At 41.9% G+C, this 17,553-nt stretch overlaps 2 protein-coding genes across 2 annotated transcripts; one reads left to right on the top strand and one right to left on the bottom strand.

The window, feature by feature from the left end:
• Positions 1-893: 893 nt before the first annotated feature.
• On the bottom strand, positions 894-7,489 carry LOC146501576 (protein c-Fos-like). The gene is made up of 4 exons (XM_085132506.1): positions 4,431-7,489; positions 3,654-3,869; positions 2,960-3,067; positions 894-2,760 (listed from the first exon to the last, which is right to left on the bottom strand). The coding sequence occupies exons 1-4, from the start codon at positions 4,557-4,559 to the stop codon at positions 2,038-2,040; spliced, it is 1,176 nt and encodes a 391-aa protein (XP_084988632.1). The 5' UTR covers positions 4,560-7,489; the 3' UTR covers positions 894-2,037.
• A 1,163-nt stretch (positions 7,490-8,652) lies between these two features.
• Positions 8,653-11,247, top strand: fosab (Fos proto-oncogene, AP-1 transcription factor subunit b). Its single transcript, XM_085132507.1, has 4 exons — positions 8,653-8,972; positions 9,469-9,690; positions 9,785-9,892; positions 10,008-11,247. Exons 1-4 carry the CDS (start codon positions 8,841-8,843, stop codon positions 10,680-10,682), a joined length of 1,137 nt encoding a protein of 378 aa, XP_084988633.1. The 5' UTR covers positions 8,653-8,840; the 3' UTR covers positions 10,683-11,247.
• Positions 11,248-17,553: the final 6,306 nt, after the last annotated feature.

Raw genomic sequence — 17,553 nt, forward strand, 5'->3', positions numbered from 1 at the left:
AGATGTGCTGCACTCTCACATCCACACCTGTAGCCTGCTTAGATCTACCAGTCAACCAAATATGCATGCTGTAAACCGAGTCCCTTCAAGTCCACAAATACCCTAGCAGATACACTAAAACTGAGCTGCGTCAATTACAGTAAGAGGACTTAAATATAAGATGATTTTAATAAGATAACCCTAATAACAAATTTCCCACGTGTAGGACTAATAAAGGTCATCTTATCTTATATAACAGGCAGATCGCATGCTTTCCTAAGTATCACTGATAACTTCTAAAGATGAACAACTCGATTTGGTTAAGTCTGTTTGTGCAAACGTAACAACTGAGGTATTCAAAGGGGGAAGTGAAAGCCCTGCACCCCTCATTACATGACAAGTTCTCTGCTCTGCTGTTGCTCTCGCTGTAGCCACCCCTACTGATGAAAAGAAGAACTGCACTGTTCACTGTTAAGGCATGACAGGCAAGCCGTGTGCTTTGTTGCAAAGGACTTTGTGTTATGAGTAAAAAAGGATCAAAAGTAATCCTCTAGGATGAACGTGCTTACTGCAAGCTTGAAACACTATCTTCTCCTTGTGGAGAAGATAGTGGTTTATCCCTCATTAAACCCTTCGTTTGCTGTTCCGAGAAATGCCTCGGCACCGCTAAATTACCGACTGCACCGCTTATCGTCAGTCACGTGACCACCCGCTCCGTAATTGATGAGAAACTTGGTCTTTAATGAGGCTCGCGCTCTCCTCTGGATCGTTTCTTCTCCAGCTCCGAAATTTAACACCCGTTTCTATGGATACAAAACAACTGCAACTACCCAAATATGGTCAAAGGAAATGAAACGAAACGGCAATCGCGTGCTGACGTCACGCACAGCACGCATTGCGCTGCCGTGTGTGCGCTCGGATTCCCTTGACCGTGACAATAGTGGAGCAGAGAGCAGGCTGTGAATAAATAATTAACCTGCTGTTTGCGCTGCTTCTCACTCAATTCAAACACGTCTCCGTCCACGACGCGTCTCCTTTATGTAATCCCGAAGCCAGAAATAGGCGCAATGCCGTCTTTATGGATTGATACTGAGACGAGAACATCATTAATACCACCCTTAAATTTAGGATTTTTCTTCTTCTGACGTTTTAGTGAGTGTTTGGTTGGTCAGATTCATATTTAAACTGGGTTTAAAGCAGTTTTATTACAAATGAAGTTTGCATTGAAGGTGTTCAGCTTTTCTTCGTCCCCCTCCCACCACATTTCTAAGGCATCTCATGGTTTCTTCAACTGCTGAGGAACTTCATGTAAAGTCACCAACTAAGCAAGGCTGTGGTGCCGACTATCTATTCATATGAATGCTCCTAAATCAATAACAACAGCAGCACAGCATTAATTGCAGTTGTGGTATTTTATTTTCAGCATATTTTATCAATATCTAGTTTCTAGTTTTCTTTTGTTTCTGATTTTGTTTGTTTGTTGTTGATTTTTTTGCATATCTATATTTTCATAAGTAAAAAAATAAACTATGTCATAAAATACATCTCAATAAAATACATGGCATGATCTTGTTTTTCATGGAAAACAAATGTAAAAGGAAATGTCAGTTCAGGTCTGGAGGCGGGGGGGAGGGGGGGGGCACCTTACAGCAAGATGTTACACTTACATATTAGTATCCTTCTATAATTCACTTGTTACAACACAGCTTTGTCAAAAACAGTGTTACACATATATTAAGCTACTCAGCAGGATCTCGTTTCAGACCACACGCAGAGCTTTTTTTTTTTTTTAACAACACAATACCATCTCTTCTTGGATTACAGATGACTTGTATTTGCATGCATTTTACTAGCACAAGGTCTCATCTCAGACAACTGCAGCAACAGCATGGAAGAATTCAACCGTGTTTACAGTCACAGAAAAACACTGCGTATACACAATCTCTGATTTTCAGGTATATGCACGACATCGAAACTCACACTACAAAAGGTTATTTGAAAGCGACTGGAGCTTGTTGGCTGGTTAGAATACAGTATTGTTGCATAACTTCTTTGCATTCACAAGGCCAGGAGTGTGGGCGAGTTAAGACTATCTTTCATTAACTCGGATGCACCGACGCTGCCTTTGAGGCACTCGGAACCGTCAGCCAGGGAATCAATCTCGGAGTGATTGAAGGAAAACACTGTGCGGTAATTGCTACAAGTGGGACTGGAAGACATGACTGGGGTGCTCAGAGACTCAAGGTCGCTTGCCACGGACTTGTACAGGGTTTCCCAGTCTGAGAGGCAGAAGGGCCCACTCAGGTCAGTACTCTGTAGTATGTCAGGGACAGATGCGGCCGTCTCGGGCATCACTTCCATCTGTATGCTGGGCACCAAGTCATCCAAGTCATCTCCTTTCAGTTCCTCCAGAGCCTCCTCTTCTGCACTGGAACACAGAAGGATGTTGGAGTTTCCCAAGATGGCTGCAGCAGGGATGCAAGGGACGCTGCTCATATCTTGACCAATATGGGCTTCTCCAGCTGTGCTGCTCTCTGGGGTTTTTCCATTCTCTAAAATGGAAAGCAGCTGCGGGGAGTCCGGTGGATCCTGCAGCATTGTGTCAACATCATCTTCCTTATCATCCCCCTCATCATCATCACCATTGCCGTCATCATCTGAGGAGAGTTTGCAGGACGGTTGGTGGGAAGCTAAGACATGCTCTAGTCTCTCTTTCTCCTTCAGCAGGCTGGCAATCTCTGTCTCCAGGGTGGACTTTTCTTCTTCTAAAGTATCAGTTTCCTGAGGGAAAGAGGGAGAAAGAGAAAAGAAAAGAGCATGAGCAAAGCACAAAAAAAAAACCCTAAACAAAACAAAAAAAAAACTATGTGGCTCTACCGCTCTGCTTCGCTGTTGTGAACTGAGACATTATTCATCTTTGGAAGTATGTATATACTGTGAGAATGAATCCTCTATAATGATTTAACAAAGCATTACTTACAGCTTGAAGGGTCTCTATCAGCTCCCTCCGCCTGTTACGACACTTGGCTGCCGCAATTTTGTTCCTCTCCCTCCTGATCCTCCTCCTTTCCTCCTCCTCTTTGGAAGGCTAAAATCAATCAGAAATAGCCCATTAATTTAAACGCTCATCCCACTAAGTCTTGCCATGTCGGCAGTTGGCTCTTAAACACCGTTTCTTGTGCCAAAGTGAGAGAGAGAAAAAATCTCCTATGCAGTGAATGCTGATGTGGTCGGTGAAGACTCTCAGTTCAGGCGTTAAAATGCTGCACCACTGGCACGGTCTAGCCAGTCACGTGAACGCGCATTGCATGCAATTTCCTATCCCGCACATAAACAAGGCTGAGCTCGTTACCCCCGCCAAAGTAACCGCTCCGCACCAATTAAACATGATCCAATCAGCTTATGACTGACTCCCCGCAGCAAACTATTCAGATCAATCCGCTAACACTTTATTTCCCACGACAGGGAAAGAAAAAAAGCAGTTAATTGCGTCCCCGTCCCGCTAAAATATCGCGATATCTCAGTTTTCACATTAAGCTTAATGAGTGGAAACGAGGTCGTTGGGGATGATGTGGGGATAGAGACAGAGTGCTCGATTGCTCGCTGTACTGACTGATTGATTGACTGGTTGATTGACACATCAGCATCACCGCTCACCCCTCTCTTCTCTTTACCTGCTCTTTCGGCCCTTTCCTGTTGCTGGCTCTCGCCTTGTTTGCACCTGGCCGGGAAGACGACTGGGTCGCTGCATGAGTTTTGGGCTTTGCACGGCAGGGCGACGGAGAGGCAGATGTGATGACTGTAGGCTGCACAATCCACTTTAGTTCTGGCGATGTTGAGATTGCAGTCACAGTCGGAACAAAGGAGGCTGCTGCACTGGTCTCAGTATTCTGGAAAAACCCACACCAGACAGACATGCATATGCATGCAGTAAAATACTAATTTAGCGTATCTGACGAATGGGTGACCACGTTATTGGCTGACCTTTAGCAATGTTTAAATGTTACATCAATCATTTGCCCAAGGAATGTCAAAGAAGACAAAAAAATCTGCTCTTTGTAAACACCTCAGAACCAGCCTCGTTTCATATCGTGTCACATCCTCATCAGTTTTTATGATAGATTAAAAAAAAAGGTTGCAACGAAGACTGTGAAGCAGACAGCAGTACAAACAGTTTTATTTAAATAATAATATCATTGCGCTGTTTTTGCTTGTTTGTTTGTTTGTTGGGGAATTTTTTTTAGGGATTTTCCACAGAGATACGCATGTTTTTCTAGTCATTTTTCCAACACGGGATAGTAATTCTGCTAGGGGAAATGCAGTGCATGAAAATGACTTCATAAAAATGTGAAGAATTTGAGGAATGCAGTTCTATCACCCGCATGCGTCAAACACAAGATTACGCTTTGTGATCAGGTTTTTGTGTGTGTAATGATGAGATCCGGCTCTACCTTGGTGCTGTCCACTGATGATGAAAGCGAGTCAGGAGGATGCTGACTGCACCCAGGGGTGTCCCCGCCAGGCGATGCTGTGCTACAGCTGGACGATAAGTCGAACTCAGTGCTGGAGTCTGGATGCATGGTTTCATTAAAAAATAAAAATTCAAAATAAAATTAAATCACCGCATAAGAGACTGAACAGTCAGTCTGTGCTAGACAGAAAACGGATGTCCCGGACGCCTATATTCCATTTGCCAGGTTCATAACTGTGCACATAGTGGAGAGGCCCGCCTTTTATAGTGAGCTGGAATTTTATGAATGAAATCTGTGTGGTGAGACCGAACCATTTCACCGAGGGAGAAGTGACTGGAGAAAGGGGTTAGCAGATGGGGTTTTTTACAGTTCAACAATCAAATCACTGAAGTGCGTAAAAATCAACACTAGCCCACTGTTTAATTTCAGCTTATTATCAGAACTCAAATGTTTTTTTTAAAAAAGTGTGCACATAGAAAGTGGCACCCCTCCCTCCAAAAGGTGCCCACCGCCATGAATGAACTACGTCACTTCATGTATGCAGCATCTGCATCACAGGCTATATGTTCCCGTCATGCCCTCAGATGTTCTCGACATTTAGCCTTTGTTTATTGCTTCTGGGCATTTACGGTAACACGAGCTCTCAATGCATTAGAAGGAAAGTGGAGGCAGTGTAATAGGCTTCATTAATAAATGGTTTTAAAATAGCCAGTGTGGTGCTTCCCCGATTCTTTCTCCTCCAAACTGTCCACATTAGAACAATGATTATTCACTAATGTTCCAACTTCTATTTATAGACACAAAATAAAATCCGGCATTAATTTAATTATTTCACAAAGCTTCCAGCACACTGCCTGATTATTTATAAGCCGTCATAATTAAGTGTCATTCACGTATCACATTGCCTTTCACCTGTCTCTACATATGAATAGAGCTCCAGCAACAGAACTGTCGCTGAAGCCAAGCAGCCAATCGCCGAATGGTCGAGCCATATATGGTATTTCCGGGAGGAGATGGGGGGGGGGGGGGAGAGGGGGGGGCGTGCTGTGGCACAAGGATAGCGCGCAGACGGACGCTGCCGGGCTGTGTGTGGCCCACTCACTCACTGCCGCAAAAAGAAAGTAAAACAAGCTCTCAGAGACTGACCCTGTGCTGTACCTGATATCAGCGTCATCAGCTGCGCCAAGAATGCCCGCACACGCGTTAGTTTGAGGATGCGAGGGATTTGACCCACCTTTCCATATAAGGGTGGCAATTAGGTGCAGCCGCAGATGTGCCAAACACACTCTTGAGGGAATCGGAGAATTCAAGAAGGCCAGTGACTGACATAATTTCTAGACAGGAGCAACGTGACTTACTTTCTCACAGACTGTAATGCAGTTTATCGGCACCAATTAAAGCCCGGGCTTTAATTGATGTTCCCGCATAACCTAATTCTGCTCCCATAACGAGAACTTGCGGGCCGGATTGGGCTATATTTAGGTTTCATGTGACCTCACGAATCCACCCAAGTGAAAGGGATAAGCGCTGGATAGAGTGAGAGGCTCCCCCTGTTTGCTCTGTGCTCCCGGGTACTTCCCGGCAGTGGCAACCCCCCCGCCGTGGGCCCTATTTACCGGCACATCACTATTGGTGGTCGGCTTGAGCGGTTCAAAGGTCGAACAATACTCACCTCTCAGCACATATCTAACAGTCGTTTTCTTCAAAGCAACTTGAGCGTGAATGCGCAAAGACTGTGGAGTTTATTTTTAGATCCACTGGCATCCAAGTTCACGGTCATTTTAGTGAACTGTTCTCCTTTGAGGAGCCAAAGAGCAGCGATAAAAAAAAAAGAAAGAAAATAACTTGAGCTATTAGATAGCCGGATACGAGTTTAAATGCTTTCAAAAACAGCAATAAAATATATTTTTTTCTTTTAGAAATTGCCTTTCTTTCTTTCTTTCTTTCTTTCTTTCTTTCTTTCTTTCTTTCTTTCTTTCTTTCTTTCTTATTATTATTGTTATTGTTATAATTTTATTTCGATTAAATTCTCATTCCAACACGAAATAACACTAGCAAAAACCAGGTCACTCAAACAGTGCAGGTCAGCAACCTTCATGCCAACCACTCAAACAGAACTCAAACACCGCTCAAGGTAAACGGCTTGTTTGGTGTCCCGTTCCATTCCGTTGACCCGCAGACACCGAGGAAAGGGGAGGACTGTCAGAGACTTGAAAACACGTAGAGCTCTCACTCCGACGTCGTTACCGGGAACGGCCCCTGACGTGTTCGTGTGCACGTTCCGTCTCCACAGGCGATGCCGAAAAAGCCGGTTTGGTGTTTCTCTGTTGATGTGGCTCCTCCTCATGATTACACACGATCTTCTTTGCTATGTAAAAATAAAAACTAAATGGACGTCACTGACGCGAAAGGGGCTGGGCGTCGCTATGACAACCAGGAATGTTCAACAAAACACTGGCGCGGGAAAGAAAGCGCAAAATCCTATAGCCTGAATTAGAGTCTTTTGACACAATGACACCTTTGTTTAGTCTTTATGGTTTGTTTAATGGGACGAGAGCACTTATGGTGCTTGTTTTGTGCTTGTTTAGTTAAAGAAGGGGATTCCCGGAAGACTCACGAGAGAGAGAAAAAAAGAAGAAGAAGAAGAGTATGAATTTTGTTTCATAAAACTCATAAAATGCTTTGCTCGTGTTTTTTATGTGCATGAATGTATCGCCTTTATTAAGAATAAACGATGAACAAAACTACCAGCAAAATGTTGCTGACTTTGGTAATATTGCACGAAAGTCACGATGCTTGTTCCACAGACCTACTTCTCAAGTCAACAGGATAATAAAAAAAAAGTGCTGATGTCAGAGAATGAACAGTTATTAAACAGCAAACGCAGTCGCAATGTTGGCTCACCGTTAAGCCTGCATTTCATGAATTCGTTTCATAGCTTCTTACGTAAATCTTGAGGATTCCCTCTGCTAGTGGTTTTGGGGAAGACCTTTACAATTAACTGCCACCCCTCCCCGTCCCCTCCTTTGAGAAATGTAAACTGTCGTCGAGGAAACGTACACACAGAAAACCAGTTATCAGCTCGCTCTGCCGCTAAACACGCCCTGTTCTGGATTGCAGACGAAAAGTACAAACAGTACCTGAGGGTGGAGAACATGTCACCCATGTCCTGACATGTAACGTTTATGTAGCGATATTTTAGACAATTCTATGAAACAATTCCATTGTAACTTACTGAATATAAACGCATCTGTGATTAAATAAGAAAAATACATGAATAAAAAAATTAAATAAATCAGTAAATTAAAAGTCGGTTTAACAGACAAACCATAGACTCAAGTGAAAATCAATTAAATTAATTATCTTTATTCTAATTATTCGTTGTACTTTGTGACATACCTACACATGCAAACATGGACCTTCTGTGATTGTATGAATTGTCTTGCATTAAATGTGTAACAATTTATCAAATTAAACACTTTAAAAATAGCCGATAAGTGAGTCAGTGAGTGAAGTTAGAGAGTACTTAAATAACATGTTATTTATATACCACCTTTCAAGATGAATATCACAAAGTGCTTAACTACAAGCCGAAAGTTTGCACGATAGAATTGAGTTTCTTTAATATTTCAAAAATACAAATAAAAAGGAGGCGCGCGGCTGGGGGAGGGGGTTAAAAAAAACAGAAACAGATTTTTATTTTTTAATGTGTTTGTTTGGTACATTTTGTTCAGCACAGACACATTTGCATGTTTAATTGTGTCCCTGCTGTGTAGGACGCACTTTTCCTCACTGTTATCTCAGTTCTTCAAGTTTTCACAACAGCGTCTGTGTTTGTTGTTTTACATAACGTCATGCCGCTGTCCGCCACTCTCAAGGTGTATTTCCCATCAGGCCCCGCCTCCTTCACAGGATGCACCATATATGGATACCTACGTATCGGGGATCCCGCTCCGGAATATTCCATTTCTTGAAGACGAGTTTTAGAAATAAACATTTTAAATAGTCACTTATCACATGTAAATGACTCATTCGTGACTCGTGCAAACAAAGTGTATTGAATTTAAATGGAGCGCGAGGAAAAGTCGGTGTTATTACCGCGTTGTTAAGTCAGTGTTTTGGTGTTTTTTTCCTTCCTGGTGTCGGGTGAACGGCACACCCCTCTCTACGTCAGCAGACACGCTATAAAAAAGGCCCAGCTCGGAGAGTTGGCAGTCTAACTTTGAGTAGCAGAACAGCGACTAAAGAGAACTGATCGGGAGCAGCGCTTGAAGAGTTTTCTCGCAAACCCACTAAAGGACTATCCTGACCTCAAGTTTACATTCGTCCTTAGTAGAGTTTGTCCGGATCTTCTTATTTGCTTAAATTTTTTTTCGAAAAAAAGGAACGATGATGTTCAATTTCAACGCGGATTGCGACTCTTCCTCTCGCTGCAGCACCGCTTCCCCGTCCGTGGACACTCTGGGATATTACCCGTCACCAGCGGGATCTTACTCCAGCATGGGATCTCCCCAGTCTCAGGTATGTCCGCTTAAACATTGTTAAATCTTTACAACACGCTATTTCAGCTCAGAAAGAACCTGTTGGAGATTTGAATGTTTACTAAATTAAACTGACAAAGCTTAAATTTGATGTTTTCAAATAATAATAATGGTAATAATGAAAAAGGCTGGTTGGAAATTAAGAAAAGCACCCATTGAGTTTATATATATATATATATATATATATATATATATATATATATATATATATATATATATATATATATATATATATATATATTAAAAAATAACTCTGACCTGCACACCACACAGTGCAAGGCAAGCTTCTTTCATCCACCTGAAAACTCCATAGAGAGAGTGTAACGTCATAGCTGACATCATAAGGATATTTTTAAACCATCCAGCTTTTTATAGACCCTCCGTGCTTCATTCATAGACATCTTGCAATGCTGCCACCCCTCCTGATAATGTACCAAACGTCCTGACGATCTCCTTTTTTACTTCATTTCCTCCAGGATTTCACAGACCTGACAGCATCAAGTGCCTCCTTCATCCCCACAGTCACAGCCATTTCCACAAGCCCAGATCTTCAGTGGATGGTCCAGCCTGTGGTCTCCTCAGTGGCCCCTTCCCACGGAGCTCACCCTTACACCTCCAGCCCTAGCCCTGCATACTCAAGAGCAGTCATGAAATCTGCAGTGTCCAGGGCTCACACCAAGAGAGGCAAAGTGGAACAGGTAATTATCATTCGTTCATGAAGTGTTATGTATATACATAGACTAATATTATTAAAGAGCAGGGGTCCTAACTTTTACCTTCTATCATGTGCAGATGACACCTGAGGAAGAGGAGAAGAGAAGGATTCGCAGAGAGAGGAATAAGCAGGCAGCAGCAAAATGCCGCAACAGGAGGCGAGAGCTTACAGACACTCTGCAAGCTGTAAGTATCCCATCAGATTTACCATCACTCATTGAAACATGTTTATTGTCAGAGCTATAGCAGAGCTATCCAACAGCCAAGCTGATGCAACTTCCTCCATTTCTCTCTCTTACAGGAAACTGATATCCTGGAAGACCAGAAGTCCAACCTGCAGAATGATATCGCCAACCTGCTGAAGGAGAAGGAGAGGCTTGAGTTCATTCTGGCTGCCCACCAGCCTATTTGCAAAATCCCCTCTGAGCTGGGCACAGACTTCCCCCTGACCTCCCTCTCTCCTACCCACTCCTGCCACTCCATTGCAGTGTCCACCCAGCCACAGATCACCGTCTCTCAGACACCCGCTATCGCTTCCAGCCACTCGACCTTCACCTCAACCTCCAACTCCATATTCTCCAGCGCCAGCGCCGTCCTCTCCACAGCCACCGTCTCTAGCAGCACAGTCAAGATGTCAGACCTGGAGTCCTCTGTCCTGGAGGAGTCTCTGGATCTCCTGGCAAAGACAGAGATGGAGACGGCACGGTCTGTGCCAGAGGTCGACCTGTCCAGCTCCCTCTACACGGGTCAGGAGTGGGAGGCTCTTCACACCTCAGTTAATACCAATGACTTCGAGCCCCTGTGCACACCTGTAGTAACCTGCACCCCAGCCTGCACTACCTACACGTCTTCATTTGTATTCACCTTCCCAGAGGCAGAGACCGTCCCCACCTGCGGCGTCGCCCACAGGAGAGGAAGCAGCAGCAATGAGCAGTCCTCCGACTCCCTCAGCTCACCCACCCTGCTGGCCCTCTAAAAGACTGTACAAGAAACAATGATTCTTCCTATCAAAGCACACTTTCTTACGTAGATGTGCCGATCACAGGGCTATGGAACAGACTTATATTAAATTATTTATGATTTTTATCTGCCTTTATCTATACTTGCCTATAACACCAATGTAGCAAGTTTAAAAAACAAAAACAAAAAAACCCCTTCCCGCATGTTTCAACTAATACCACCTAGTCGTTATATGAGTTCGTATATGATTTATATGGTGCTAGATAACATAACTTGTTGTTTATCGATGTATGTTCAGAGCAATAGTTATTATTGATCCAGTTTGTTTTCTGGTTAATGGAATGTGAGAGTTAACATGTGAATTGTTTGTGAAATTTTAAAAAGAAAAAAACAAACAAAAAAACACGTGCATTGTCTTAACCATGGTCTGAGTGGTCTAGCCAAAGTTTTCTGTGAAAACATTAGTCCTTTTAATTTATTAAATTTATTTTTTTACACATAGAGGAATAGAGAAAGAGATAGTAAAGAAGAATGTTGTTTGTAAGATATGTAAATAAAAAGATAGTGATATTTCAATTCAATCATCTGTGCTGGCTGGGTGTGTTGCTTTCCTCTCTCTCACACACACACACACACACACACACACACACACACACGTATTTACATATTTATTCAGTTCAAGTCAGAGGTATTCATCAGTCACCTCATGGGGCAAGCACTTTGCGGGAAGGAAAAACTCTTTTTAACAGGAAGAAACCTCCCGCCATGTTTAGGGGAAGAGAGGCAAAGGAAAAATAATTTTAGAAAAGATGAAAGAGAAGAGAAAAAGAGGGGAATATTCTCAGGAGTAGTAAATTAAAAGCATTTCCAGTAAAATGCTTTCAAAAATTATTAAAATAATGCTAAAATTAGCTTATATAAGGCATAGCCATCTTTTTTCCCTGCACCTCCACTTGCTCTATTTATTGTTCCGCCTGTTGCCAGGGTTAACTATGTCAGTGGCTCTTACGTCAGTGCGTTCTTTCCATTTTTTTAATCGCAAGCCGTGCGCGATGACGTTTAGACTTCCGTGTCCAAATATAGGGCTCTGCGAGGAGTCTGCTGCTCGCTGCCGCCTGCCAACAGAAAGTAACCGGGCAGCTCGATCAGCGCTTTTTTCCCCGCTAAAACAGATATACGCTCTCTTCTTTCGGCTTTTCCCCCTCTGCCGGTCTCAGGGAGAGCCGATTTAATCACCGACATCTCTGCTAAAAAGAGGGAAAAGGCTTGCTGCACACTGCTTTCGTAACCGATGCGACACATTTCTCACGTCTCACGTGCGTGCGCGCGCACACAGACATACGCACGCGATCTGTAGTTGTGCAAGGGAACTCGCAAGAGGATCTGAAAGTGACGTTTTCAGCCACAATATACGACGGTTTAATTAATTCTCATGCATCAGAAGGCCCCCGATTCGCCAAAATATCACCTCCCACAGAACAAAAGACGTGCGAGTTACAGCATAATTCGAGGAAGAAAAAAAAAGGAAAAAGAGGAGTCCTCAGAAATAATTCATAAAGGCACAGACAGCATTGTCGACCTATTAAATGAACTTCTGCATGAGCGATAAGGGTTTATTTTTATGCTGTGACTGTATGCTAAATGTGGATCTTGTTGAAGTGACAGCATGGCATCCAAATGCCATTTGTTAGTTAAAAAGGTCATGTGGAAGATCTAGAAATGAATTTTTCATATAATCTACTAAATCTCCCCCAATCCCTTACCCCCATAATTTGTGTATGCAGTATGAATTAAAACTGAAGGTCTCGGGGTGGGGGCATCTATTGCCTCTTGTTACGCAGGAGACCATGAAGGCAATAAATGGATCACTTATGCAGTAATCATTGATCATAAATCTCGGTGGTGTGTTTTGTGTGTGTTTTCCATTGGCATCTCTGCAGATGAATTATTCTGCTTTTATTGCTCCTCACTGTGTCATCAGACCTCTCCCAGCCTTCTCATCTTGTCTGCATGTCATTCTCTCACCTCATTTGCTCATTTCACCTTGTACCACTATTTCATCATGTGCAGAATCATCAAAAGACAGGTTGCCTAATGGCTTCACACAGGAAATGCGTGGTGCGTCTGTGTAAAAGACATGCTTGGTGGAAGACTACTGTCGCACAATAACCAACCAGCTCTGACGTTGGCGGCCTTCCAGTGTGGTCACACCCTTTTTTTTGTAAAGCCACGCAAGATGTCAGCAGTTGTTGCTGCTCTGCTTCCTGGTTTCAGGGCCTGGTTTCAAATGAGGAACAAGTTTAATATCACTTAAAGCACTGAAGTAGCAAAATATGGTGTTCTTTATGAGACTGGCTTTTATAGGGTTTCTTGCTTTGTCCTTGCAGTGCTGTTGCATAACAGCCTATTTCTCAGTATCTGTTTTCCTTTACTCTTCAGCAGTACCCCCCCCCCCCCCCCCCCCCTTTTCCTCAATAAAGCTTCCGTGTGCGACCATGCAGCATCTAATAACTCTGTTTATTAATACCCCTTTTGCGGGCTCGGGGAGACGGGGTAGCTGCAGAAATAGCAGGTGCCTATTGCTTCTTTTAACATCAGCATCAACAGCAGTAAAATTAGACCACTGTGACGCCAACCTGCGTCGGTGCTGCAACCCAGGGGAGGAACCAGGCAGCATACGCCTGGTAGAAAGAGAGGAGGAGGAGGAGGAGAAGGAGGAGGAAGGGAGACAATGATGAGGATGAGAGGATTGCAGGGAGGGAGACAGACAGAGATCCCTGCCTTGGTGTAATTGTGAGCACAGTGATGATGAAACAGCTGAGTTCGCCTACGTGCCACACTGACAACAGCTCAGCTTGGCTTGGCTTTGTATTCACAGAAAGCCATCCCCCTGATAGCTTTCTGTTGCTGAGAAGGGATGTGAAAGCTTTTAACAAACTACAAAACATCAGTCTGCCAGTCATGGCTAAGTAACAGAGCAATAGCTGACTCAGAATAACACTTATAGTAATCAATGTTAAGCACACCCAGTTTTATCCAATTTTGCCCTGAAACAACTCTTTGTCTGAGTTATTGTGAGTTCGCCTGAGGCCCTTTTTTTTATGATGAATTACTGCTGTGTGAATGTGTCTTGTCAGTATTTAGAAGTGATAAGGAGCATAACTCATAAAATAACAACAGCTAGTTAAAGGGTGTGTGCATTTGCGTCAGCAGGCTTGTTCTTTAAGGAAGTGTCTGTTCTTTGGAGTCAAATTAAATGAAATTTTGGAACCGTGCCCAGAGGTGACAAAACGGTTACAGTCAATGAGGTGTAAGATTTCAAAAGAAGCTCTCATCCTACTCCTTGAAATGTTTAATTCACAATCAATAAATAAATGTGCCCAGAAAGGGTTGAAATTAACAAACAGTTAGAAGCAAATTTTTTTTTTTCTGAACAAGCATGACTTTCACACTTCAAGAACAGCTGAAACTAGTTCAAATACAGGCTACTCATTATTGTTGGATGTAAAGTTTTGTGAATTTCATTTGTACCCTAAGCTCCACTGCGGCACAGAGGAGTGTGTGTGACTTGCTATTCTTAGAGGTTTTGACGCAATAAGCTACAAAACTGGAGGGATTTCTCTATCCAATAATTACTGTTCACCTGCTGCCAGACTCCCCACTCAGCAGCGTGTCCTCTTCTTGTCTCATGGGATCAGTAACTAGGATGTTTCCCTGGAAACTGGACAGCTCTATCATATATAATTGGGTAATCCCTGAGCTGCTGACAGAAAAATAATAGCGTTTGGGATTTTCAAAAAGACCCAAGCCAACACTGAACATAATGTCTGTTTAATAATCCAGATCCAGCGATTACAGGATGGATCTGGATTATTAGTAACTGTAATGATAAAGGGATTTTAGTGACAATATTTAGATATCAATAAGCAGATTGTGGGGGGTTAAAAGACTTCTAACTCTTCTATAAGACTGCTATTTATTCAGTGAAAGGAGTTAAAGACCCTGATCGATCTATTGTGCTTCTCTCTACCTTGAACTGGCTTGTTTGCACAAGCCTTCCCACACTCTGCCACTAACATTAGTCTCAGATATATAGCCTCTCTGACCCACTAGGGGGCCCAGGTTAAAAATATTCTCTGGTCTGGAAAACACTAACACAAGGATTTTCTGAAAATGATAGCTCCCTCAAAGGAAAGTTGAGAGTTATTTTTGTAAATACAGCTGCTGCTGTGTGAGTTAAAGTGCGGGGTTCTTGTTGTTTACTGCACATCCCATATTTCCAGTCTTAATAGGAAACTGACCACCAGTCTACTGAGTGGTGTTAGTCGAACAGAGGGCTAACAGGGAGACAGAGGCAGCCGTTCAGGTCACATCCTTTTGAGAATCATAAAAGTCCAGAACAATTTTTGTCCTAATGACTGTTAATCATTGCTCTGTGAACTGCAGCTACAGCTCTGGGCTCTGCATATCTTATATTGGGATAGGATGCTTGAATAAATGAATAGTGTGAATAGTGATGATCTTTATAATGATATATTTAGCTTATTGTGCAAGGTCACCTTGTCTCTGTACCCAGAAAACTCATTTTTTGGAGTTGGAGCACTCTACAGAGCAAACAATACATCTGATGTAAACACTCCATCCCACACAAGACCACTACCGGGGAAGGGGTAAAAAATTGCACTTTGTTCAGCAAAGTAATTTAAACTTAATGGCCCAAGCTTTTCGACTGCATCTCAGTGAATTATTTAAGGCCAGATAAAATATAGTTGATTCATCCCAAAACTAGGGAAATGCCAGTGGTACAGCAGCCAAGGAATTAAAGAGAATGTGTAAAAATGACTTCAGTAAAGGAGAATAGCTCAGTTAAGCAGAAAAATGGAATTTAAATTAATAAAGGGGCCTAAAAATAAATAAACAATAGTCTAAATAAAATACAATAAAAGTAAAAATAAGCAGAAATGAAAAAGCAATGTGTAAAAATCTGATGATACAATAAGAATACCTGTTATAAAAATGAATAAGAATAAAACTTTAAAAAATATATGTATATTTAGCTAGCTATCTCACTAGATGATAGCATAGTGATGATACTAATGTCAGAGCAGGGGTGTGTTCTCCAGGGGGGCATCGGATGGCACCAGCTCCAACTGATGCCCCCCTACAAATGATTTGTGCCGCCTAAAATGAGGGCATTAGATAACATTACTGTTAATTTTATAATCCCCCAAATCAGTAGATATATAGTTCTAAAGGTTCCATTCCACATAATGAGTACACTTACTTTAGTTACTTTAAAGCTTTAAGTAACTAGCTTAAAGCTTTAAAATTTAAACAATGAACCTGTGCACTATTAAGCTACTTGATTAGGATTTTAACGTTTAGTTTACTTTTACTTAAGTGAAAAGTCTAAATACTTTTTTCCACTTTGAAACAATTTTATCCAGTGCAAGATTATGTTTAAGTTAATACATTGGATACAGGCATTCGTGTGAGCCTAAAAATCATGTTTTCTACACCAGTTTTCTACAATGCTTTTACTTCTGATGAAATATTCTGACTTATTTGTACCTCTGTGCCACGGTTCTTAAAAAATCTTGGAAACACGCCTGTGTCACAGCGGTCATTTCCTTCTCATATGCAGTCTTTGGTTAAAACACACTGGAAAGCTTGAAGAACATTTCCTACAGATCCTTCCAAAAGGCTTAAAAACAAAACAAAAGAAACCAGGTAGATTTTCCTGTCATAAGTAGGAGTAGGCTGTTCTGCTATTACAGTAAACATGTTTACAGCCTGGTACAGAAATTGTTTTGGTTTTTCAAGCTAAGGTATCTCTTTTAACAAGACCTGTGTGGCTGGGGCGGAGCTAGAGAAATTTTCTTAGGGTGGCATGAGGGTGGCATGGAAATCAGAGGAGGTGGCAAAAGCAAAGCCATTTCTTTAGACACATACAGTTGTTACATTCTGTAATATGCATTATATATAAATAGTGAAAATACATCAAATGCAATAAGTATACATGTTTCATATAAACAATAACAATAACAAAGTCTATAACTTTCTTATTGGCTTTATCCCAAATCATTAAACATTTCAGTTCGATCTTATGTACTGTACAGCCAACATAATAAATAAGCATATAGCAAGTATAAACTCCAGAAAGCTACAAAACATTAGGTGGATCAGTTAGAAATGCAAGTCTAACTTCTCTTTGGCACTTTTTTGTTACATGCTTAAATAAGGTCAGAAATCTGTACTGTCAAACATTACTGACAACAGGAAATAAAGCCAGCTCAACACTATGGGTAACACATTTTTAATGCGAGGGTAACATTTTGCAATATATTAAGTTTTAGAATTTATATTCAATGTTAACTGTAGCTAGGGTAAAAGTGTTCATGCTATAAACAACACTGTCATATGCAAAACTATGGTTGCACTAGGGATGGCAAGGGATTATTTTAGGATGGCACATGCCACCACAGTAGATCTGCCCCTGCCTGTGTGGTTGCTTTATACAAATTATATAATCATCATGTTAAGGCACGTCCTGAAGACCAGAACCAGACCACCAAAGGTTCTGTTGTAACCCACTGAATGGCTCTGCAAAATGTGACAAGTGGAAAGAAGAAAGGTATAAATTTCATTGTTTTACTAACAACAGCCTTAACCTGTTAGACGCAAAAATGCGAAGAAAAGAAACCAATAAATATTCGACATGTACATGTTTTTATTGTTAGTATTCCACTAAATAACAAGTAAATAATAATTTCACTTTTTTTTCTTTACGATTTTTTATGTTTTCATACCAGGCGCACAGTAAAGTTTGACTGAAAGGTGAACGCTGACTAGGCTGCTGTCTGCTTTGAACCTCTCACGTCTCTGTA

The sequence above is a fragment of the Neolamprologus multifasciatus genome, chromosome 15 (assembly GCF_963576455.1).
Source record: "Neolamprologus multifasciatus chromosome 15, fNeoMul1.2, whole genome shotgun sequence".
NCBI lineage: Eukaryota > Metazoa > Chordata > Actinopteri > Cichliformes > Cichlidae > Neolamprologus > Neolamprologus multifasciatus.